General features: G+C 42.2%; 1 protein-coding gene across 1 annotated transcript; it reads left to right on the forward strand.

Moving 5' to 3' along the window:
- The first annotated feature begins 795 nt into the window (after positions 1–795).
- Positions 796–26,603, forward strand: wnt4 (wingless-type MMTV integration site family, member 4). The gene is made up of 6 exons (XM_026168994.2): positions 796–887; positions 20,135–20,216; positions 22,566–22,719; positions 23,057–23,188; positions 23,494–23,636; positions 24,661–26,603. Exons 1-6 carry the CDS (start codon positions 811–813, stop codon positions 25,129–25,131), a joined length of 1,059 nt encoding a protein of 352 aa, XP_026024779.1. The 5' UTR covers positions 796–810; the 3' UTR covers positions 25,132–26,603.

Below are 26,603 nucleotides of genomic sequence, written 5' to 3' on the forward strand. Positions count from 1 at the left end.
GTGTGTGTGTGTGTGTGTGTGTGTGTGTGTTGGACAGGAGTGGAGGGTGGCTGGGGAGGGCATTAGTGAATGGCTGTGCTATTGCATCCTCCCAGGAGACCTCTAAAACACACACACACCATAGTACCTTAGCAGCGCATTAAACCCGCCTCCTTCATCCGCAAAAAAACTCCCATCTCTCTGCCGTACCTCTATAACCTCGCGCCGCCCCTCAGCTAAAGTCAGTGCACACGCTCTCTCTTCTGCCAGACGCTCAAGGAGACGGCAGTGTGTGAGGAGGACCCGCGTGTATGCGCGCGCGCGTGTGTGTGTACGTGTGTGTGCGCGCATGTCTCGGGCTACGGTCGGAGATTCCCCAGCACGCTGACAGGAGAGCCCCGCTTGTCTGAGAGCGGCAGCCGGCAGCGGGTGATAAAGCTTCAAGTGAAGAAGAGCAGCGGGAGGAAGAAGAACCGGCGGAGAGCTGCTTCATCTTGGCTTTTAAACTTGACTGCTCCTCCACGCGCTCTCCCGGCGCAGAGAAGGAAAGCAAACAAGTTGATTCCGAAGAAGGGTCGATTCAGCCAAAGCTGCACTAGATCTTTTTTTTTAAGCATCCCTTTGGAGCCCCTCTCCCCGTCCCTTCTGAGCGCGCAGTGACAGAAGGAGGGACGGGAGAACCGGGCAGACGGACCGTGAAGCTGCGCGTCTTCCCCGGTGCAGGACCCATTGGATGCGGGATGATGGATTAACAGCCTAGGCTGTGCACGACCCCCTTGTCCACCTCGGGATTATTTCGGCTCTCACTGACCCCCCTCCTTCCCTCTCGAGATGACCGAGGAATATGTTTTTCGGTGCGTCCTGATGCTCTGCTGCGCGCTTCTCTCGGCCAACGCGAGTAACTGGCTGTAAGTTGGACGTTCACATTTCTAAACCAGAATCCACAAATTTCCGCTCTTGTACTTCACCTGTGCTCCTGTTTTCCTCCTCATCTACACATCATCTTCGTCTAACCCCCCACCCCGGCTCAGTGGGCGCACAGGTTAATGGTTAACCATCAGGCACACACTGTCTCTCTCTCACTTTCTCTCTTTCAGACTTAATAACTTACTAATATGGCTACCCCCCCCCCCCCCCCCCCCAAAAAAAAAGCCAAAGTTTGGTCAGCTGTTTGTTTTGGAGTGATTGGACGATAAATTGCATTTTGCGCAAAAAAGTTAAAGATTTTTGTCTACATAACGTAATTAACTGACTGGTTTAAAAAAAGTTAACATAAAGCCCAAGAGAAAAGTGGGCAAACTCAATGTGAGGCTCCTGTGTGCTGCTCTTATCAGCAGCAAAAAGTCAAATTAGGAGGGAGTTTCTGAATTATGTTTTTTCTCTTTTGCAAAACTGAACAATTCCTCCTACTCTGAGAAACCAGACCAGGCATGAAGTAGATAAATAAATGCATATATAGATACAAATAAAAGTCCCCTTTCTTTAACTTGTAGAGAAACAGCAGGTTTTTATTTGAACTAAAGTACTCCCTTTTAAACCTTTTTAAATGAGTGAAATAAAATAGCAACTTCAATTTTGCAAACAAACACTAATGGTATGGGTGCGTGACTAAAGATAAGAAGTTCAGTGAGGTCACTAAAAGCAAAACATCAGTATCATGCATTTGTTTTCAAAAGGTGTAACACACAGCCCGACGCTGTAGCCGAAGCGCACCGTGCCACCTCTTCTTCTGGGGGCCGGTCGGTTGGGTCGCGTGTGTGTGCCTGCTCTGAAGGCAGCCTGTGGGAGGTGGATAGGTGGGTTTCTGCATTCCTCTGCAGGCTCCGCTCCATTTTCTACTGCCATTCATTCCACTCACCTTTAGCAAATTTACAAGCAGTGCTCATCATTCAGGGGGACTGTTTCATTTCCCCCCCTTCTTCCATAGAATCGAGGCTCTGTTGATATGAAGTCGAGCTGACAGAGAGCTATGTAGTAACTAATAACTACAGTATTCTCAAACCCTGGTTACTCACTTGACGATTTGTATTTTTATTTCCTCATAGTAGGGAGAGTTATAGTAGCCTTCTGTGTTTACGTCAGGCTGGTGCTGCAGACGGCCTGACTGATATTGCTGACAGATTCATCAGAGTAAGTTAAATTAAAGCCCTGCCAAACAGCACTGCCTACCTTGAACTCTGTCACTGAGTACAGGGTAATTGTGCTGTTTGGGGCTGAAGGCGTGGTGACAGCAGCACACAGCAGGCATGTACAGGCAGGCTGCCGAGCTGCCAGTCTGCTCTGCAGGATTAAACTGTTGAGGAAAATCTGTGTGTGAGTCCTCCACGCTTCAGCAAGGGTCAGAGGATGAGAAGCAGTTTCAGCATTGCTGTTAGTACAGTGGCTCTGAAACATGCAATAACTACACCTGTTGTGTAACAGAGCAGGTTACCACTGTACCTGATTGGACAGAAGACGGGAGTTGCATGCAATGTTATTTACTTATACTAGGATTTTGACATACAGTAGTCTTGATGTAGTCAGTTGACTTGTGTGGAACCATAAATTGTATACAGAAGATGGACATGGCATGAGTTTTGAACACGTATTCTGTGTGAAGCCAGCAGGGGGCGACTTCTGTAGTTGCAAAAAGCTGTCCTGTTGTATAGAACTCTGTGGTAAAACTATCTTCAGGTGTCTTGATCTGTGACCTCGTTAAACACTCTCCTGATGAGTTTATGATGTCAGCTGCACATTTCAAGACCAAATATTACACATTGTTCATGTTGTAAAATACAAGCAAAGTCAAAATAGGAGAATAAAACAGTATGGTCACTGGCTAATGATTCATCAATCAGATGTGGTTGTTTAACGCTGTAATGTGTTTGGTTTTGCAAAGCTGAGGGAAGAAGAGTCTGACTGATGCCCACTAGTGTTGTTCAATAATGGCAAAAAGTAATTACCATTATTTTGCCCAATATTGTGTTTACTGGTTTTTGTTCTGTTTGTTTTGGCCAAATCAGTGGATTTCTTCACATTTGTTAAAAAAGGGGGGATTTAAATGAGCTTCAATTATTAGTTAATAATTTAACTGAATGAATTAAATAAGTGTGAACTCAAGCAAACATTCCACAGCCTGGAGGGAAGTGTTTGGGCTTTAAAGGAGGGAGGAAAGGAAAGGGACATGCTGATAGAGTTTTATTAGCAGCTCATGATTATTCCTTTGACCAAATCTAAATCCAGTCACTACTTTTAGTTTTTGTTTTTATTTAAACTTAATGCCCAAAGCAGTAGAGAAGCTTCAGATATCGAGATATATAGAAGTATGCTTCAAAAGCAGACAAACCATAACAGAAGTTGAATGAGCATATTTGACCTTTAGTTTCAAATTATATATATATTTCAATATAATCAACACGTATCATGCAATAATTCAAAAGTCTTAGTCTTAATAGATACTAGAAGGGATGCAGACTAAATCCAAGGATATGCGCCTACCGTTTTAATGTGTCTTATAACTCGACTTACTGCACCGGGCAATAGAAATCTGGAAATAGAAACACTGAAAATCAGGGGTTTAAGGGGACAGTACAAGGATTTAGTGATACACTTCCAAACAGTTCCAAACTCTTAGAAAAATTGAATTGGCAAAATCTAGAATACCCCGAAATTAACTCTTTCCTGAGAATTAAGCTCTTCATGAGCTTGATCCTACGTTGCCCATAATGCAACTTGATAGTGTTGTTATCAGACCAGTCGACCCTTCCGGCCCAGTAAATACCCACACCTTTAAAACTACTTGGCCCCTGTTTGTAACAAAGGCACTTCAGTATAATGTATAATAATAATAACATAACAATGCTTTGTCTCCAAGCCAAAATAACCCTGATGTTATCACTATGACATAATTAGGATCGGGAATATGCTGAGTCATACTCCTAAACTGAAATCCTGGAACACACACACACACACACACACACACACACACGCACTCACACACACACACACACACACACACACACACACACACACACACACGCACTCACACACACACACACTCACACACGCACACACACACACGCACACACACGCACTCACACACACACGCACTCACACACGCACACACACACACGCACTCACACACACACACGCACTCACACACACACACACACACACACACACACACACACACGCACTCACACACACACACGCCTGTTTCGTTTCTGTTCCATAGCTAAGGATGACATCATGAAATCTAGCTAAAATTAGCCTTTGGTAAACTTCTGGGCATTTTCACTTTTATGAATTACGAGAACAAATCCATTCCTATAAAGTAATAATGTGCATGTTAGTTGATATTACAAAATAACTGAGTGAACTACAACTTCTGTTGAAGCAATAAAGGCTAATAGAGTCACACTGAATGCTGAGGCTGTGTTCCGGTATAGAGCTCTTAAAATCCTGACTGACGAGGAGGTTAAACTGCTCGTCACGCCTCTCAGCTGTTCTTAAATCACGCTGAACCGCAGCCTGAACCGGGCTGTTTGTTTACTTCACCTGCAGCTCTCCGTGTCACCTTTAGCCCATCCACCAGGATGTGATCCGCCAGATCTCTGTGGCTGCTGAGTCACATTTAGTGTCCCGTTTGACAAGCAGGGATCTGAATGCTGCTTTTCATTAATTTGTCTATCATCACCCTCCTCCTCCTCGGCTTCCTCTTACCCTGCACCAACTGGTTCTGCTGCGCCTGCCCGCTGCTCCTGGCCTTGTGGGTGTGTGTGTATGTGTGTGTGTGTGTCTTTGTGATTTTTGAACTTGAGTATGTGAGCTGGCATGTCCCCCAACAGTGGCACACGCTCAGTAATTACCACACTACACTGTGCAGGGGAATGGGAGCCACTTACATACGTGCACACGCATGCACACATGCACACACACACACACACACACACACACACACACACACACACACACAGATATATTCTCCATCTACACTTGGTATAAACACGTAATCTGGATGTGAATAACCGATCTGCATACAGGAAAAAGATGCATTAATGCAGGATGTTTGTGCACCTGAGCACCATAAAGTAAGGCAGACCACAGGCTGAGGAGGTCAAGCTCCAGCTGCCTCATACCATAAACCAAAGCTAGGCCCTCAAAGGCACAGGCACTATCATCGGCCTCAGCTCTGCCCTGGAATAAAACCAGAGCTCATGCAGAATCATGCCATGATGTATAGAGTGTTTGCTGACAAGTCGTTCACCTCATTTATTTACATAATTAAAACTGTGGCCATAATCGAGATGACAAAAGCGAGAAAAAGCGAATACCAATGAAAAGAATGTGATTAATCAGATAACGTATCCGCATACAGCTCACATTACAGGACCATTTTGGAATTAGTTTTTACCTGGGTAAAAACAAAGGTTTGTGATCGTCTCAATATTGCGCAACAGCGCTACAACTGTCAACCGCAAACGAACTGCAAAGAATCCGATATTGTTGTTTGACAGAGTGTAAACACAGAAATTAGCCACCTGTCTCCTCCCAGGACACTTTCCAGCTGACAGAGTCTCCGACCCATCTTCCAATTAGTAACCTCAAAACGTCCATCGCTTTTCCTCCATCAGTTTTACTGCTTTGGCTTTTAGTGAAATGTCCTAACCAGATGGAATTTTGTGCAGAAATCCACGGCCACCAGATGATCACACTTAGCTTTTCTTCTATTGATACCTTTGACTTGAGTGGGTGTTGCTGTATAGACGCCGTCCTGCTCATGATGACTTATAAAATCCCTGGTTAGCTTCTAACTTTTCCTCTAACAGGGTCATCTGCAAAAATAATAAGGGAACACTCAATCATCAGAGTATAGACAGACAAAGCCAGTTAGACTTCAGGGAAGTCAGTAAGGAAGCATAAACCACTGTGGATCCATTTCAGCTGCAAATCCTCGAGGATGACACTTCTACACGTGATGTTGCAGAAAGGTGTGCTGTGACTCCCAACACAGTGTCAAGACTATGGAGGAGAAAGCAGGAGATGGGTCATTGGATGAAAAGAGGGTGGGTTAACCCAATAGCAGGGCTGGTATTTGTTTGTGCAGCAAACAGGAGCAGACTCAAACTGTCAGGAACAGACTCACTGAAGGCGGCATAAGAGTTCAGCATCCTCAGATGGGGCCGTTGCTCACAGCATAGCACTGCGCAGATCAATCAGCAAGACTCACTCAAGAACACCAGAACTGGCAGATCTGCCACTGGCACTCTGTTCTCGTCACAGATGAGACCATGCTCACACTGTCGGTGTAGTGGGCCCTGGACAACCCTGACCTCAAGTGGCCGGTATGTGTACGCAGTTCCTGGATGACGAAGATATTGACGCCACTGATTGGTCCTCAGGTTCCCCAAACCTGAATCTAACTTGCTGGTCCTAACACATCATCCCTGACATCAAGCTACAAGCACTGACAGGGACACCAGCAAAAAGCAAACAAGAGAAAGATCTATCAGACGAGGGAGCTGTCTTGTCTCTGCCTCTCCTTGCATCTGTCGTCACTATGATTTGCCCTAAAGCAGGTTAAGTGGATTGACATTGGTTTATTGTTCCAAAGTGGACAAATCAATATCCCTGGAGTTTAACTGACTGTGTGTTATTATTGTTATTGAGCAATATTGTTTGCAAATATTGTAAGGATAACGTGCTAAACTGACGCCAAGGACGATTTAAAATAATTAATAACTGCAGTGGCAACAAAAAGATTACTTGACATTTGTCTGCGACAGATTCAGCAGTGTCTTCTTATTGTCTTGAATGGAAGTTAAAAGCAGGGCAAAGTGTTGGTTTTAGCGTACTGCGCGTCCTGGACGAGCATGGTAAGGTGATAAAGAGATGGCAGCTGATCAGTAGTCAGAGAAAGCCCTGCGGTACACACTGGCGCCTCACACTGCTTTTCACACGCGCACTCTCTGTCTCTCACACGCTCGCACATGTGGTAAATCAGTGGCATGTTATTTCGAGCCCTCTTGTCACCAGAGTGTGTGCAATTATCGTGGCACACTTGGAGCCACGGGATAACCAGATTACAGCCGGTCCTGCTGGGGGCTGATGAGGAAACGCCGGCACCGCTAAAAGACAAGCAGCCCTGGCTGACCAACAGAGAGGTGCACGGGGCGTTTAGAAGACATAACACGCTTTTGGAGGTCTGGGGGGTCCTGTGGTGTGAACAGCTGACTGCATTTCTGCTTTTGTACTACAGCGTCTGTGATGCTCCTGTGAGGCAGGAATAGGAAATGCTCCAAAAAATATCTCAACCGTACGCAGATGCAGGACAGTCATAGGTGCAGACAAGTGTTCTTAAACAATGTGAAGTTAGTTGTTCCACTGTTGCTACAACTGGCAACACTGTAAATGGTGCCCATGTTAATAGAATGAGTATCTTCAGTATCTTATTGTAGCGTTACAATAGACGATACTAATGTTCATTTTATTGACAGTAAAAAAGCTCATAGCTAATGATTTCTCAAAGACAAGAAACTCAGAAAGATCAAAATTTACAAAACTGACTTAATGTTTTATTCAAGATGACCTGAAACAAATGCATGAGACCCTAAACTACTGCGGGGTCTTTACCTCACAATATAAAGCATGCAAGGGGACTAAAACTGAACTGAATATAACGTTTTTTAAGTCGGAGCAGGCAATCACTTGTTCATAGGATTCTCTGTATAAGTATAAAGTAGGTAATTCTATAGAGTAGTGTTAACTTGGTAGCAGAAAAGGTGAGAAGAACCATGCTAACCACATGCACCAGTGTTATGTACAATACTTGGGTTATGTGCACATCACATGTGTTAACTGTGTAAACAGTAAGCAGGAGCGGTAAATGGTGCAAGTCCTAACCTGCCTGCTCCGCATGAAGGATGTCATTTTCACAAGCCAGCTTATCTCCTTATCTATCCAACCTGAATGTGAAAATTAAAAAAAAAAAATCATAAAAATGTCTTTGACACTGTGGGAAAAGGCATTAATAATTGAACTCTTCGGACACAATCCTATTCTATCCTCTTTATTCCAGTTTGTTAGGTACACTGGTACAACTGGTTGTTACCTCAGATATCTAATCAAATCAACATGGTAGAAACTCAGTGCATTCAGGCGTGGCCAAGATGACCTGCTGATGTTGAAATGAGCATCTGAATGGGCAAGAAAGGTGATATAAGTGACTTTGAGCATGACATGGCTGTTAGTGCCAGGTGGGCTGCTCTGAGTATTTCAGAACCTGGAATTTTGCAATCTTACCATCTCCAGGACCACAAAAGAGAAAATAACTGGTGAGCAGCAGTTCTTCTGGTGAAGTTTCTTTGTTGATGCCAGAAGTCAAAGGAGAATGGTCCGGCTGCTTCAAGCTGATAGGAATGCAACACTAACTGAATAACCACTCGTTATAACCAGGCTATGCAAAACAGCACCTGGTAACACACAACGGCGAACGTCGATGCAGATGAGCTACAGCAACAGAAGACCACACAAGTTGCAATTCCTGTCAGCTAAGAGCCAGAAACTGAGGGCAAAGTCAGACAACAGCAGACTGGAAAAACTGGAAAATGGACCAAACAACGTGACAGCATGGATCCATCCTGGAGGATCTCAGGTGGTGTAATGGTGTGGAGGATATTTTCTTGGCACACTTTGGACACCTCAGTACCAGATGAGCCTGCCTGAGTATTGTTGCTGACCATGTCCATCCCTTTATAACCACAGTGTACACTCTTTCTGGCAGCTGCTTCCAGCAGGACAATACACCCTGTCACAAAGGTCAAATCACATCCATGCTGTCATGACAACATGGACCAAAATCTCTGATGAGCAATCTGCTGAAAATGTACCCTGAAAAATTAAGACTGAAAGCAAAGGGGATCCAAACTAAGTGTCCAATGACTTCCTACCATAAGGCCGCCTTCCCACTCTGAATTGGATAAATGGAAGATGATTGTATATCTTGGGGTTATAATAGCTGCAGTCAGATTATTGATCGCTTTTCTTCTATGTACATTCTAGCCACATCTGGCTCTTTCTAGCCCATGTTAGCTTATGTCTTGGCTTATTAAAGAAGATGATTTTTTAAATGTACCATCCACCAATTTTTTTTCTGCCTCTATTTGTCAGCGTTTAAGGAAATTGACAGCAGCATACTTTGACTACTAGCTTTATCACCCGAATGAGAGAATTTTGACCGACAAATAGAGACTTGCTTGCTCACAAGCTGATATCATCATGCATGCCTATCATCTTTGTCCTACCAAACCCAGCTACACAAAACCATCCAGTTAGCTGGCTAATGTTACCTAAACACAGAAACGGCCACAGGTACACGTCGCAGGAATCAGACACGGCCAAGTCCTGCATTTAGAAATAATCAGCTGTTCACAGCTATTGTTTCCCGCACACACACGACACACACACACACACACACACACACACACACGCACACACGCACGCACGCACACACACACACACACACACACACACACACACACACACACACACACACACAGTAATTGGCTCGTAGCCTTTTGAGGCTACCAGGCAGGAGGTTAATTTCATGGCTTTTACTGCTTCTTTCTCCAAACGTGTGTGAAAATGTGTTTTTGTGTGCAAGTGTGTGAGGGTTGTGGGGTTGGCAGAGCATGTTATTTTTAGGGGGAAATGAGCAGCTCTAGTGGAGCCAGCAGCATATAAATACACCAAGACACACACACACACACACAGCTGCAGAGCAAACTGTAGACTGTGCATTAATTGAACTCATCAGACTGTTTGACCTCTCACCTTTTAACATTTTAATCTTTTATCACTTAACCATCTCCCTGCCTCACAGCCACTTTTCCTTCTCTTGCCTTCACCGTCTGACCTTAAACGATTCCCTCTGAGCTTTTTTCCATCCTCCCCTCCTTATCTCTCATTCTTTCCGCTGAAGGTACTGTCTCTCTCCCCTACTTTTATTTTTTGTGCGGGTGTCACAAGGACGTTTTGAGTATTATGTCTCAAATGAATACAACACCCGACACATCCACCAAACAACGCCGACACCAGCTTCTTAAACCAGCTACTGCATTTCAGCGGTGTTGACATGCAGAGAGGGAGAGATCATGCATGCGATGAGGGCTCATAAGAAAACAACAAAAACACAAACACAAAAACTAATTTTGCGGGTCTTTTTTAGTGATGAGGTGCTTCTACTTTTAACTTTTTGCTTCTCTTTGTTTTAAGCCCATTTCCGAACGATGCTTTGCTTTATAAATGCAGAGATGATCCTGCTTAATTAGATTATATAATAAAAGAGGGGTGAAGAAAAAGCATTAACTGCATATATAATTGAGCAAATGTTGTGCTATCCCAAAACATTTTACATTCTGCCATTCCTAACACATATTTACATTTAAGGCTTTTTTTTAAAGTTTATATATTTTCTTTTTAACTTGAGATAAACATGTCTTACCCATTACCCTGGGTTAACAGATATAATATTTTTTAAATATATAATAAGAACATATCTAATAAAGAAGTAAACCTGTGTGTAGGTGGAGTGAAGTGATCAGAATACTTACTGTGAAGCCATTCGCTGCACTCAGATGTCATTTTTCTTCTTTTCTTTGGGCTATACACGCTTGGCAATTTTGGCCATCCGCTGGTTTGAATCAAAAAGCAACAGGCTGGCTTCAAATGTGAAATAGAAATGTCATGCAGATGTACTCACTGAAGTTCTGCTTTTAAGCAGTTTCAAGCTGCAGTCATACAGTGCAGACACCTGCTGAACGGTGCTAAAAAAACTACTAAAATAATATAACTTCATTCACCAAAACTGAGGCACAGTTTGTACCACACAGCAAGCCATATGCAGCCTCAGAATCTGCACTGAAGCTTTAGGATCCCAATGTCAAGTGCCTATTGGAGGAACTGCTGTTTTTGGCACCAGTGTTGCCACTTGGAAACACTCAAATAACAAAATAAAATAAAAATTTTAAAAAAGTTATTTTTACTGATCGTGGTGTAAAAACGCCTGCTGCAAATCCAGTCAGCATGAATGTGGTTTCTGGAAGACTGGGTTATAAAACACTGCAAGCGCAACGTCATTGCGTCGATTTGACAAAGTGGATTATTCAGGTTCCTTCGCACGCTGGATATAAAGTATTTATATCGTTTATAATGCACATATTTGGAGACAGAAAATGTTTGGATATCTTGATTATCTCCATGTGGCATACACTGACACCTTCGTTAGGGATTCTTAAATGTTATCCGTCATGGGTCAATCATTTTTGCACTTCCATATAAGGTCAGCTGTAACCCTATTACAGATGGATATGTGGACAAGAAGCCTCTGCCACTGCCAGAGTGTTTTCCAAATACTAATTTGTACAGGCACATGTACAACACTGGCTGTTCACAGCAGCGTAAAGCCATCAGGAAGTTTAGAAGCTGGAGAGTTTAGTTCTGTGTTGATGCTCAGTGTAGGAAGGTGGCTTAAGCCAAACTGAGAGAATAGTGCCCTCTACAGGTCAGTATCTGCTTTACATGCTGTGTGAAACACTGCAGAGGGCACACTGAGGGTTAGCTGGGGCCACTTGTTTTTGAATGTATACTGCCCTCATGTTCTCCACCAGCAGTGCTCATTGTAAAAGTTTATTATTTCATTTGCTTTTACTGCGCTGCTGAAAAATGACCGTCAGTGCATGTTGACTGTAACTGGTAGCAGGCTTGTCTCAGCTCTTGTAAAACAAGCACACAGTCCCTCGGCAGAAAAGACTCTTTTCTTGCAGCGCTCCTCCTTGCACTTCCCATTTATTCTATATTTACTGGTCACTGTGTACCTCTGCTGTGTGTTCAGTACTGGAAAGTCAAACATGAGGATATTTTCATATAAATACACACTGGAGACGATGGCGGTGCAGAGAGTGTGCTGCAGTTTGGAAGCATTTGTGTCATTTTGTGTGAAGAGACTGACTGAAGCACAGATCACAGCTTCTACCCCAGCTCTCTCTTGTCTGCAGGTTCTCTTCCTTTTGGCCCTCTTTTTATTTTTGTGGTGAGAAGAGAGACTTTTGAAAGAAGAGAGGTCAAATCTAGCACCGAGCAGGGGTGTTTCTGTGCACTCTGTCCAGGTACTCTGGCTCCTTCCTGCAGTCCAAAGACTTACAGTCAGAAGGGTTAGGTTAACTGGTCATTCTACATTCCCCTCTCTCTCTTTCTAATCTATATATTTGATACAGGAAGAGAGCAAAGAAGAGAGAAAGTCTAAATAGCAGCTCTCCTCTGTACATTTGCACTTAGTTTACCTCAGCTGGTTCTCTTCAAGGTACTTGCTGATTCTGATCATTTGTCTGTACTGATATCTCATATAGCCACTACAGTCTGTACCAACAAGGTTCATACGTACCAACATATCCTGGTTTGCACTCGGGTACTTCCTGGTGGCATTGGTGTAGGGTGTGTGTGTGTTTGTTTGTGTGTGTGCCCTTGAAAGCATGATGGTAGTTTTGGTACAAAATATATCTATCTCACATCTGAGATGAAGTTTGTGGGTGTTGCAAACAGTATTCTGCTAAAAAAGATGAACATTAACTGAACTTAGTCTCTACCCCTGAACCTACATGGGTTCAAAAATCACTCTGTCTGGTTTTAGTGCAACATCTTAAATCACAGACTTTTTACAGCTTCGAACCAGGAGTGTCGTGGGTGTTTGACCAGATATTATATTTGAGCTTAGAGTACTTTAATACACCTGACAAAATGTTATCATTTTATAAATGAGTTATATGAAAAAGCTTTATTAATGGCCACCAGTGTTGTTCAAGTTACTTGAAAAAAGTAAATAGTTACTTATTACTGATTACTTCTCCAAAAAAGTAATCCCATTACTTTACTGATTACTTATTTTCAAAACTAATTAGTTACTTATTACTAAGTTACTTTTAAAAACATGATACACAACCTGAATACGCAATAAAGCAAAAGACCTTTCAGCCCAATTCTATTTTTTCTGCATAATGCATCATACAAAACTGAAACAAATGGAAAGCCTCTTTTTAAAACTTGTTTTATTAGTTTGAATTTTACGCACATTGCAAAATTTTAATTATATGCAACAGTCGTTGTCTTGAAGAAATGTGTTTAACATTTGAACCTCTTTTCTGCATATTCCAGCATATAAAATAAAATAATTCTTTATGTTTACATTCACTCTTTCAGATAAAATAAGGGCAAAATACAGCAGAAAATAAATAAAATCAAAGATTTAGCAGGACTAAGTCCTGTCTCTTAAATCTTGTCACCTGTTTAGCAGGAGTGGGGCGGGTGGAGGTTTGCCCGGTGCCACAGTGGTCATGTCAGTGGGAGGATCCGGGGGTTTCTCAGTGAAGGTCACATTCCCGTGGCAGCGTGCTCGGTGCTCGCTCAGATTTCAAGTTAAATTTTTCGCTGTAAAAAAAGTTTTCTTCCCACGCAGAGTGAACAGCGCACGCTAATGTTTTTGTCACTTTTTACAGAGTCAAAGTAATGTCATGTTATCCATTGTTGATCTGCACACGTCTGTTGCTGCCACGGGCGTCGCACGCTCGTACATCATTGTCATGAGACACTCTCACAAACAGAATCACGGCGTGCTTAAGGAAAGTAACAGTAATCTAATTACATTTTTGCAATAGTAATCCCTTACTTTACTCATTACTTGAAAAAAGTAATGGGATTACAGTAACGCGTTACTGCCCATCTCTGATGGTGACACAGGGCTCATATTGTTATAGAAATACAAACAGGAGTTTTTGAATGAGATTCATTTCTTTTTTATGTAGCTGCAATAAACCTGCAGTTATGATGGCGCTCTGTTTATATTTATCTGTTATTTTCAGTTTCAGCCTCTCATGAGCGTGGGGTGGAGGGTGAAAGGTATGGAGCATTCCACCTGAAGCGCGGTGCGTTCGCAGGCCGCTGTGTGTTTGTGTTGCATTACACGTCGCAGCCTTCACAGCACCATTGGCTCCACTGGGCTTAGGCTTCTGAGATTTAGGCACGCAAGCACCAGAGACCCGAGAGACAGAGGGAGAAGAGGGGGAGAAACCGGGATGATGGTGTGTGTGTGTGTGTGTGTGTGTGTGTGTGTGTGTGTGTGTGTGTGTGTGTGTGTGTGTGTGTAGTGTTCTGTCCTTCTACGGGTTGACTCCTCTGTAGAGGTGTTTTGTTAACCTCATCTCTGGGAAGTGAAGTGTATACACTGCAAAATGAACAGATAAAGTGGGAGAGGACTCACGCACACACCCAAGGCCTTCAACTAGCTTTCCCACGCACACACACACATCTATGAAATTACCTGAATAACAAGTTATCCATTGTTTATTAAATGTTTCCAGGGTGAATGTCAGGCCAGAGCGATGCCATCCAGCTGCTTCTGTCTCTTTGTGTGGGTGCTGCTGTCAGTTGTTTTGCGATTTTGGGCCTTTTTTTGTTTTGGGGGATTATTTCGTGCTGACTGACGGTCTCCCAGCTGGATGCCTTGACCCAAACGTAGCACCATGCCCAAGGCTATGCTAGAAAACAAAGACAGATCAAAAGCCCCACATGTCTTTGATGAGAGCCGTGCAACTGCAATCGAGCAAATCAGAGAGAAGAGTTGAAGTGGACTCGATCCAGTTCAGATGGAGGGAGGGAGATGAGGGGCAGGACCTGTTGAAAATGATCAGAGGATGTACCTCACAGAGAGCTAGAGGGTCGACCGTGAGGCCCAGGGCTCCCTTGAAACCGTGCGGATTTACCTGAGCAAAACATTTCCAGGCTAAATTTAAAGAATTTGCACAAAGAACCACCTTTAGCAGCAATAACTTGAAGTCATCATTTCATCATCATCAGTCTCTGATAATTGTGGAGGGATTTTGGCTCACTCTTCTTTAGAGGGGTGCTTCCGTTCATTGAGGTTTGCTGACATTCATTCACGCACAGCTCTCATAAGATCCCACCACAGCATCTCAGTCAGGCTGATGTCCACACTTTAACTGGGTTTTTCATTCTGTTGCAGATTTTCTGGTTTGTTTGGGTTTTTCTGTAATTCCTATGAACGTTGCGCAGTCTGACCTTGGGGCGACATCCACTCCTGAGAGGACTGTGGTTTGTGTGTTAACACACATCTCAATGTTCAAGACCAGGAAACTGCAAAAAGCACCTGGCTGCTACTTACCCTCTTACTTCCTACAGAAGCAGTAAGGGTGTACTTACTTTGCTAGTTTCCTAGCTGGACTAGGAAGGGTGACCTTATCTTTACAGGTTTCAGGCAAATCCAAAGTTATTGTTCTCACACGCGGGCGCCGTGGTTCGCACTGTTGTCTCTGAAGAGTTAAAGGAAAACTGTCATGTTTGCACCGTTCACTTTTTAACCAAATCTCAACATTATTCAAACAACTGGCAAAGTCGTGTTTCATGTCTTTTCAGCCACTTTTGCTCAATGGGGACTTCTGTTCTTTCCCAGTTTCTGCAACAGCATTAACCTTTCAAAGAGGAATCAGAAGTTACATTTATAATCAATAAAATACACACTTGCACATTTTAGTACAGCCAATCAGGAGTGTGACTTGGTGCATGGTGAGTTAATAGTATGACACCAGAGCTTGTGGTTGGAGTGGCTTGTATTACTTACCGCATGAATCCCTCTGAACACACGATTACCAAAGCAGCTCCACATTGTCAGCATTGCTCAAGATCCCAACACTGTTCAGCTTTATTGACGTCAGATCTAAGACCCAGGTGGACCACGCATGGCTCAGATTAGTGATACAATTTGCTGACTTTGTGTCTTTGTCTTCAGCGCTATCGTTTAAACGTACGCTACATTGTACATTTCTTTGAATGTATTGGATTTAATTGTACTCTGTCTTGTAAAATACCTCGTACTCTTTTTTTTCTGATTAAAAACATTACTCTGGTAGCTGTAGTTTGTAGATATTTTCCTTTTACAAACCCAAACCTCTGAGTGACTTATAAAATATGATTTGGCACTGCGTGTGCACACAGGTGTTTTGACTTACGCGCCTTGATTAGAAAGGTTGGAGGTTGGAGGTCGTTCAGATTGGAGTTGTGCAAATCCACATATGCTGGGAATTTACTTTGAGCCAATATGTTCTAATAATAATGATAAATATGTATCTTGTCCAGACAGTAAGCCATTTATATTCTTCCAGTACTTGTTGCTTGTTACACTTTTCATTTGTATTGCTTGTTGACATTTCTACACTGTGTACAATTCACAAAACATCCGAGTCCTCTTTCCACCAAATTACATGTTAGCACATCACAGATAAACATTTCAGTGAAATGCATACATGATGTCTCCTCTGATTACCTGTTTGTTGATTACTGTTCATGATCCTTCACACTCTCATGTTGTTTAATGATGATGTCACTAAATAATGAGGTCTGCAAATGTCAGGTTTTAGTGTCCTTTGTTAAAGGTTCAAGTTCAGGGTTTTACATGGATTCAGTTTGGCTTCAAAAAGACAAATATTTTATAAAATGACGGTTTATTGTTAAATGATTAACTCAACATTCATTTTGAAGTCTTTAGGTCTTTTGAAGCATCTTCCTTTATCATCTAGTCTACTCTAAATTAAATCACAATGCAACAAACAAACCTTGAAAGTAGCCACAGAAGCCCTGAACACATTTGAAAATAAATGAGGTGATAAATTGTGAAGGAATGGGGGTCATTTTCATAAAGACTTTCATGCATGACTTGTGTTTGCAATAAGAGAAATCCCCCACTTGCTAGTCATTAGGAAGAATGCAAGTTTACAGCACCTCCGCATTGCCCACACTTTTTCTGACTCAACAAATGAATAGCCACACTTTCTCTTTCCAGCTCAGACCTTCTGTGGCTCCGTAGTTGCTTAATGCTGCATGTTGTCCAAGCCAACATGCAAGTCACTATTTATCAGAGCATGTTACTTCTGCAATACACTAAAATGTGATACATTTCATAGAGTTAATTGTAACCATTTCAAATTTTTACATATTCCATCGTTAACACAGAAGTGCTGATCAGTGCTAATTTCAGCCACAATGCTTGTTGTCCACGACATGAGAGAATAGTGCACACTTTCTGTTGAAGGTCAGCATGGAGGTGCTTTAACTTTCTGAGCGCATGATGTCAATCGTTTGGGAGGATGTGAGCAGATGCGGCTAAGAGGTGGCAGAGTGGCAGAGAGTAGGGTTATCACAGTGATGAGTGTTTAATCCAGACGCTGTCTGGATGGGAAGAGAAAAAGTCCATGGAACAGACAGAGAGAAAGAGAGAGGAAGACATTATCTCAGCTGTTGAGAGGTGGCGATGAAGAGGGTGAAGGGGGAGGAGGAGCTGTTTGACCTCAAGAAGGACGGCATCGTAATACTGCCCCATTAACACGTGTTACATCCACCAGGTCATTGTGTCCCATCTAGAGTCAGGGCTAGTGTTTTGGTAACGTTAGCATCCACCCTTTTTATAGAACGCTCGTCATTACACCCAAACAGGGAAGCTGTAATGCCAAAAGGAATGCATGCGATTTCAGCTTTTTTACTTATTTAGCATATGACTTAAAGAAAACTAATCTTAGTAAGGTCTCCAGTGATCTGGTGGATGTTAAGAGGTTAAAAGAGTTGAGCAGTGGCTACGAGCCAACTTTATTAAACGACCTATAGCCTTAGCCAGTGTAAAGAACTTCAGCTGGCTTTGTGTTATATTAAAGTTTGGTCTGTAATCTTACAGAAGAATTCTTTGCAGTCTGGTTGTGCGCCATGGCTTGATTGAGATGGGCAAGCAGGGCTTTACAGAGGTATGTGTGGTCTGGGAACTCATAACCCAAGACTCATAAAAGAAGCTGGGGGAACCTGAAGGAAATACACGTCTACTTGTACAGAATAATAGTCTAAAAGTTAATTCTGTTGGAATTTGCCTTTATTAAGGGACATTTTGGTATTCAAACTCTGACCAGTGCCCATTTACTGAATTCTTTCTTACATAGTAAAATCAGCCATGTCTCCTAAAAAGACATGGCTATACGACTATATAACTATATGCAGTGCTCTTTTTTCCCTCTCGTTTTCTCCCTTCAGAAATACCTTACAGTGAGACCAACAGGTGGTTAAAGAATTAGTCACAGCCCATTATTTCAACTTTTTGGCTTCTAAGCTTTCTTTTTTTAATCTCAGATTTAGACTCCTTTTTACTAACTTTTGGAAATGACCAAAAGTTACAATAGATGCTTTCAAACATTAACTATATTAAACCTTGAAAACCTCAGTTTTCAAGGTCATTTTTTGCCCCAAAAGTGGCAAGAAAATAAATTACATTTAACAAATGTGCATGTGTTTCTTTCAAAATGTGATTGAGAATCCAGCACAGGTCTGTGGAAAGATGCCTGATAAAACAGGGTGTTCACTTCAAAATCTAGATATGATACCACATTTGAAAGTGTATGCCAGCTTTTGAGCATTTTGAGTTAATACATATACTACTATATTTACTGATGCTGTGAAGCCACACAGAACACATCACAATCCAGTGTTTCCTGAGAACTGAGAGATCAATACTCAGCTCTTCTTTGGATTTCGCCTGCTAAAGAACACGGTTTGGCATCCCTCCATGTCTTAGCAAAGCCTTTTGATGCATTAATAACAGTTTTTTTGAGGACCAGTTTTTAGACCTGTGTGTCTGAAGCTATAGCAGTGAGTGACAGCAACCTCCAGAAACCACTCACAACCAGTTGGAGAATACTCACTTTTCCCTACTGAAGGTGGTTGCCAACTGGTCTGTAGCCTTGTGTGATTGCTGATTAACACCTCCTGAATCTCCCTCTGCAGATATTTACTCACAGATATGAGGCTGGAAATCAATTTCCAGCAAGATGCAAAAATGAGCATAAAAAGCAAACAAAAAGTACATAATGGAATACAACTTTTATTTTTAATATTTTTATACACCAGTTTATTCACTGACATTACACTGTATGAAAATGATATTCATAAGTGTCTTGAAATTAGAGATAAAATATGAACTCAGGAAAAAGTGTTAGTATCATTATCATTGTTTATAAAACATTATTCTTCATTTATTATTTTCTTTTTATTATTTTCTTCTGTCTTTGTTTCGGCAAAATCTTGTTGTAAAATTGCCATTTTGCTGTATTTCACAAAAGCAGGTGTAATAGTTAAACTTCAGCCTTCACATTTTCCCTAAATAATTTACCAAAATAAAATTAATCATTATTAGATACCAATTTCTAACCTGTGCTTGTTTTTTTTTTCATTTTTGGGAAAATGAAAACAGCTAAGGATCACATCTGTTTGTTTTAGAAAAACAAAACATTTTAGACTCAACATGTACATGCACATGACGTCTTGGGACACTGAGGGGTGCAGACAGTACACAGCTTGGGTAGTTATGAGAAAGCCTATTTCTGTAAGGTGAAGCTATGACTTGAGATATGAGGCTGAGGTGGAAGTGGTAGGGTCAGGGCATCCAGACTGATGCCATTTTCTCATATATCTTAGACTGTGTGTGTGTGTGTGTGTGTGTGTGTGTGTGTGTGTGTGTGTGTGTGTGTGTGTGTGTGTGTGTGTGTGTGTGTGTGTGTGTGTGTGTGTGTGCAGTATATCTCCCTGACCTGTCTGGCCTGGAGGTGGTGTGTTTGTGTGATAAGCCACTTTCCCTCCTCTCAATGTCCTCACACTTGGATGTTCATCCAAAACATTCCCACAAAGGCACGGGAGCTTTTTGCAGCTCTGCTTCCCAACTGTAAGAATGATTAATGATGAGCATGGCTCAAGAAAGTCTGCAAGTTAGTTCAGGCTGGATACTCGAGTTGTTGCTTGCATCATACGGCTGACTCTCCTTACTCTTCTTACTTCACCAGCATCCTCCTGTAGGCTCCAAGTAAATGTTTGTTCAAGACTCACAAATTTCTTTGTGTATCATATTTGCACTGAATGATGATCTAGGAGGGGGAGGGAGCCAGTTTAGCAAGCAACCCATATAGCATAAAGTTTAATGCAGAGCCCTGTTCAAATCCACCTTGTGGCCATTTACTGTGTATTTGTAAAATGAAATATTGCTTTTTTGAGCTCACTAAAGAAGCCTTGTTGTTTTTTCCACTAGGTACCTCGCCAAGCTGTCATCAGTGGGGAGCATCAGGGACGAGGAGACGTGTGAGAGGTTACGAGGCCTGATCCAGAGACAGGTACTCCACTCAACTGTAGTAATAAGTTACTAAGTCAGTTATGAAGTTACAAATGCACTTGTTTTTCACTATAAAGAGTTATATTCAGTCAAGGTGAGCTGTCCATCAGTGTCCATCAGTCCACACCCAAAACTCCAATATCAGTATGGATATACATAAAGAGCAATACTATCCATACAGGGCAAACATATTTATTGCACCAGCCTACAAGCATGGCTTCCTAAGGCTGTAAAGTTGGCCATTTTAACATGGAGGTCTCTGGGGGATTGAATCATTTTTGGACCCAGCCTGAAATGTTCATGGAAGGACCTGCAAAGGAATTTCAACTTTCATCACTGAGGGTTGCAGATGATTTTAACAAGCATGTAAGTCCTTAATCATGAAAAAGAATTTATAAACTACTGCTATCAATCATTTTTAAGGTTTGATAGTGTAGACTAGTAAAACCAAGCTGTTAATTCTTGAAAAGTTCTACATTCAAAGAATTTGAGCGTAAAAAAAAAAGTGTACATAAAGCGGTTTTAAGGATTGTTAGCTCGTTGGTTTTCTGATGTCAGTTGTTAGCAGAAACAAAACCAGCCTGCTTCCTCTTGAGAGGACAACACTTCATAGATGAGTCCTTGGAAGATTCAGAAACTGGGGCCTGACTTGTACATCAACCCCAACAAGCTAAGGCTACTATGTTACTCGATATGGTAGCATCTACAGAATACATCAAAGGCTTCTAGGCTACATTATGACATTGTTTGCAACATTTATGGCATTTGGTTTACTGCTTTGTCAGGTATTTTAAACAGATATGTGGTGATATTATTTGTTCCAGCCACTTCTAGCTGTTGTTTTGTCCTCCTCTGTTCCATATCCAGCTAAGCTTTGCTGATTTCTATGCATTGCCTGCCATGAAAAAAAAAGGTTTCTCGTGGTAAGCCATCTTGATCGTTTACATTCGGTATTGTCAGTCTTGGACACTCCAAGCTTGGAAATTGTAATCCTCAACTTGGAAAATTCCAACCTGAGTTGAACGCACAGCCGTGCACACTGAGCGGTTACCTGTGGTCTGTCCTGCCTCACTAACAACATATAGGCTCCATTTACTAAATTAAATCCAAGAGGTCATCCAAAACAAAACTGAATACATTTACAAAACTACATATAGAAGTTTACATATGTTAAAGAAAACCATATGGGTAACAATATGGACAAAATTTTGCCATGATCGTTGGAACTCATAGGCTCATGGAAATTAGAGGTAGTAAAGTTAGCATGTTGATATGTCTCACTAACTACTGGTTGCATTGCCATTGATTTTTACACTGACATTCCTGACTCCTATTGACTCAGGTGATCCCCAGACATTTCCTGTAGTGCCACCAGTAATCCCAAACGTTTCATTATCCAGCGAAATATCTCCACATCTACTGGATATATTGGGACATAATTTTCTACAGACATTCCCGGGTCCCAGACATGACTTTGCTGATCCCCTGACTTTTCCTCTGGCGCCACCCCAAAGTTGGCATTTGTGGTTGGGGTGAAATTTTCTTGACAAGTTTCGGATTGATTACAATGACATTTTCCCTCCAGGAAAATTTACAATGGAATTTAATTCTGATGATCCTCTTACTTGTCATGAGGCCCCTCCATCAGGTCAAATTTAATTTGTCTTGTATTTTGGTTTCTGACAGAATACAAGTATTACATAACTACCAGCATACCAACAAACCAAATTATTAGAGCACATGCAGCATAGGTGTTATAATGTATTATGCTAATACTGAAAGTTTGAGCATATAAGCATCATGAAGTGCCGAAACAGGTAGTAACAATACACCGTAATTAAAAGATGAACGTAACCGTTTTTTGAGGATCTGTTCTGAAGCACTCATATTTTTGCCCATGTTGGTTTTGGACTCAGAAATGACTATATAAACAGATGAGAGGGTGGGGAGCTAATTCATTAGCTAGAGGAGCAAGTCTGGGTTGAATACTACATCCATGAAGTGCACAAATGGACCTGCTTATCAGTGTAAGTGACAAACTAATTAAATGCTGATGGGGAAGCTTCTTGGATAGGTGGAAAAACACAGCAAACTGTATTCTTTTCCAGATAATTCCATTACGAATGCTCTAAAAGACCCAAGAGCATCAACAAAATTGACAAGTTCAACCCAGTGACTCATTTTAGCTAACGTGAGTCCTAAAAGACAAATATCCCCTCCGGCTGCCTTTGTTGTCACACCTCTCAAAGTATCCATGCCACTAATTTTAAGCTTAGATCAGAACAGTAAAAACTTTCTAGCTGCATGCTCTTCGTTTGTGGGTGACGCAGCTCCTGTGTGTCCACTACAGGTTCAGATCTGTAAGCGGAGCGTGGAGGTGATGGATGCGGTGCGTCGTGGAGCCCAGCTGGCTATAGATGAGTGTCAGTTTCAGTTTCGCAACCGTCGATGGAACTGCTCCACACTGGAGTCGATGCCTGTGTTTGGGAAAGTGGTCACGCAAGGTAAGATCATCCACTGCAGCGATTCCAGAAGACACTTTAATGGCAGACAACACTAAAGCTGGTCTATAATGCTAAAACAGGTTTATCTGTTCTGCATTTACAAAAGTGCAACATAAATAACTCATCATGTTTTATATACTGTGAAATGTTTGAGCTTGTTTCCATTTCTATTGGCTCCAGCGTATTAATGTCTGGGCCCAATTCTTTAGATTTTAACACACTTTTGTGTGTATACACACACACATACACTTTATCTGATCATTCAGAAGTACAAGCTCTTTTCATTTGCATAATGACACAATGTGACTGTGTGCTTGTGTTTATGCTTGTGTGTTAGGCACCCGTGAAGCAGCCTTTGTGTATGCCATCTCAGCAGCCAGTGTGGCGTTTGCGGTCACGAGGGCCTGCAGCAGCGGGGAGCTGGAAAAATGTGGTTGTGACCACAATGTACATGGAGTCAGTCCAGAGGGTAGGTCTCTCTCACTCTTTCACACAAACACACACTCAGAAAAGGAAACACAAGGGCCAACTGATCCTGTACAGTTTAATGCAGAAATAAGACTATATAATATGAAAATTGTTTTCCAAGCAGACATAACTGTGAGACTGTTAATGATGACATTTTAAAACCACCCCACACACATTTCCACATTAAATTATAAGTTTATGAAGAATAAAACCTGACTGAAAAATAGCTTGTGGTATAGTATCAGTGCAACATTTAAAAGCCTTACAATGACCGTTTCTTGTCTCTGTATTAATATCCTTTATTAGGGTTCCAGTGGTCAGGCTGCAGCGATAACATTGCATATGGAGTGGCCTTCTCTCAGTCCTTTGTCGATGTGAGGGAGAGGAGTAAAGGCCAGTCCTCCAGTCGGGCTCTCATGAACCTGCACAACAACGAGGCCGGCAGAAAGGTAATCCACTGCTGTTGATAAAGAGCCGTGGCTTATGTTCAAATTATTTGAAACAATCAAGTCATTCAAGATAACAAAAAAAAAAAGCTTGAAGAAAAGCTTGAAACCTTGAATTTATTTACAGAAGATCCAAGGTCAACTCTCAAGTAGATGAGAAGCCTCAAGTTATAAGACACATTCCCAAGTCAAGTCTCCAGCCATTCAAAGGATCAAGATATTTTAAAAAGTAGTTTTTACCTTTTGTAGGGGTTTGATGTCCATTACAGTCAAATCTTAAGTCATTTGAGACAAGTCCATCTAGGTCAGGTTTTAACTTCTTGAGAATAAGTTTAAATTGAGTGTTTTTTTAGTTGAAAGGTTTTTAGTCCTTCAGTTAAAAAAAAAAAACTAGTCAGGATTATATACGTTAAAAACAGGCTTAAGCCAAGTTGTGATCAAGTTATTTAAGACAAGTCCAAGTGTCACACCATATGTGACAAGTCAATGTCAATTCTCAAGTCAGCCTAGAAAGTCAAACCCAGAGTTCTCAAATCATGTCACAAGTTCTTTAAGTTTAATGTTGTTGATGTTAGTAGTCTAGTCCAGCCATTCGAGAAAAGTCCAAGTGAGCATAACCAAATAGAAAGTTAAGCCCCAAATTATAAGAGATAAACCCTCGAATCAAGTCTCTAGTAATTCGATTTGCCCTTTTGTAGGGTGGCACTGCATTAATTTTCAGTCAAGTTTCTTTTAAAAAGAAACATCAAGTCTGGTCTTCAGTCATTTAACATAAGTCCAAATTAAATATGAAGTTACTGAAAAGAGATCTAAAAAAATGTGAGAAAACTAAAAGACAACACAAATTATTTGAGACAAATGCAAAGTCAGGTATCAAGTCATTTAATAGAAATACGAGTCAAAGCTCCATTTTTGTTTTAGGTGTTACTGAGAGCAAATTCAGCGTTATAGAAACAGATGTTGGCATCCAGATCTGCTGCTTTTAAAGCTGTTTCAGCAAACCAAATGTTCTTTGGAATCCTTGCAGGCCATCCTGTCTCACATGCGTGTGGAGTGCAAATGCCACGGCGTCTCAGGCTCCTGTGAGGTGAAGACCTGCTGGAAAGCCATGCCACCATTTCGCAAGGTGGGCAACATCATCAAGGAGAAGTTTGACGGCGCTACCGAGGTAGAGCAGCGGAAGGTGGGCACAACCAAAGTCCTTGTTCCTCGCAATTCCCAGTTCAAACCTCACACGGATGAAGACCTGGTCTACCTGGAACCAAGTCCAGATTTCTGCGATTACGATCCACGCACGCCAGGGATGCTGGGCACGGTGGGTCGCCAGTGTAACCGAACATCCAAGGCCATCGACGGCTGTGAGCTGATGTGCTGCGGCCGTGGCTTCCAGACACAGGAGGTGGAGGTGGTGGACAGGTGCAGCTGTAAGTTCCACTGGTGCTGTTACGTCAAATGCAAACAGTGCCGTAAAATGGTGGAGATTCACACGTGCCGGTGATGGAGGCGGAGGCACAGAGGGAACTGCTGATAGACAAAAAATGCCCCGTACTCCTGATCGGCTAAAGAAAAGAGGGAGTAGGGAGGACTTGTTTAGTTCCTTCATCTCCTTTAACCATCCCAGCCTCCTACTGCTATTCAACAGACACAGACTGATTGCCCGAGAGGTCAAAGGTCATCCGATCCTTTATTTTTTTTTGCCACCTTAGTGGACATCAGTAGATTAGGCATGGGATTTCCTACAAAGCTACAGTCTGTTTGTTTCTTCTCAAGTAGAGAGCATCTTTCAGTTCCTGATTCGCTCCCTCACAGTCATATTTAGTTTGTCATTGATCCTTATTTTTGTAATGTTTAACTTATTTGTTGAGAGTTTTGCTGAGGGGGTTGACAGGGGCAGTTATAGAAGGACTACAGACAAACCGACGAGTGGAGATTATCATGGACAAACTAGACAAACGGCTAGGCAGTTTGGGGGTTTGGGGGTTGTGTTAAGGAGGAGGGTTGTTGGCCGTCAGCCCTTGTTGCTGCTGCTGCTTCAGGGACTCACTTGGAGACAAAAATGGAGACTGCGAGTCTGTCACAGGACAGGCTAAAACAACAAAGAGGAACACTTTGTGATTTGCTTTCTGAGTATACATGGCTGCGCTGAGGCTCATTTGCCTCTCAGTCGCTTATTTTGCCCTCCGCAACACCCTGATGCTGCTCTACTCACTCATCCACTGTCTTCCTAACGACAAGAGGACGATGACGGACGGACGAAAGCCACTGTCAGCTGTGTCCTGTTTTTTCAGTAGGCAGGTGATGGGCGTCGGTCAAACAAAACACTCACACCTGCATTCACCCACAGCTGCTAGCCACAAACACACACCAGACAGCTTCCATGAAAAACACTTTCTACGTCAGCTTCGGCGCATGTCCTTGGCATCACCCTGTGTGCTCGTTTGAGAATCGATGCGGGTTCTGACCTTGTGCTGCACGCTGTCATCTGCCAAATGCTAGTCAGCTTAATGCAAACAACACACAGTCAAGTTAACACACAGCGACATGCCTGCATCTCCAAACAGACATAATGTAAATACACATTCAGACATACAAAGAAAGGGGTCTGCCAGAGGGTTGCCGAGCATGTTCATCACACATGATGACTGAAGCACTTTCTCTCCAAGCGCACATAGAGCCCTCGCCCTACAGCAACAAACACAAAATCACACAACCAAGTGTTCCCTGTTCCTTTCCTAACACGCACACACACACTACACACACAGTTTCTCATGCCACTTTCAGGACTCTACTGTCATCTTGTACCACCATCATAAAGCCAAGCTTTCCTATAATAACTTGCTATCATCATAGAGACATACTGTAGATCTGTAAAGACTTATACACTGAAGACTATACTGCCTATGAATGTATGTTAATAATGAATATATGCTGTGTCAAAAAAAAGGCTTTTGTCGCTTTTTGTTATAAAAC

The sequence above is a fragment of the Astatotilapia calliptera genome, chromosome 5, assembly GCF_964374335.1.
Source record: "Astatotilapia calliptera chromosome 5, fAstCal68.1, whole genome shotgun sequence".
Taxonomy (NCBI): domain Eukaryota; kingdom Metazoa; phylum Chordata; class Actinopteri; order Cichliformes; family Cichlidae; genus Astatotilapia; species Astatotilapia calliptera.

Excerpts from the sequence above, each read along its gene's own strand:
- wnt4 (XM_026168994.2), top strand. The coding sequence starts at position 811 with ATGACCGAGGAATATGTTTTTCGGTGCGTCCTGATGCTCTGCTGCGCG. Across the intron at positions 20,217-22,565 it reads GAGGCCTGATCCAGAGACAG|GTTCAGATCTGTAAGCGGAG; the intron begins GTACTCCACTCA and ends TGTCCACTACAG. Across the intron at positions 23,637-24,660 it reads ACAACGAGGCCGGCAGAAAG|GCCATCCTGTCTCACATGCG; the intron begins GTAATCCACTGC and ends GAATCCTTGCAG.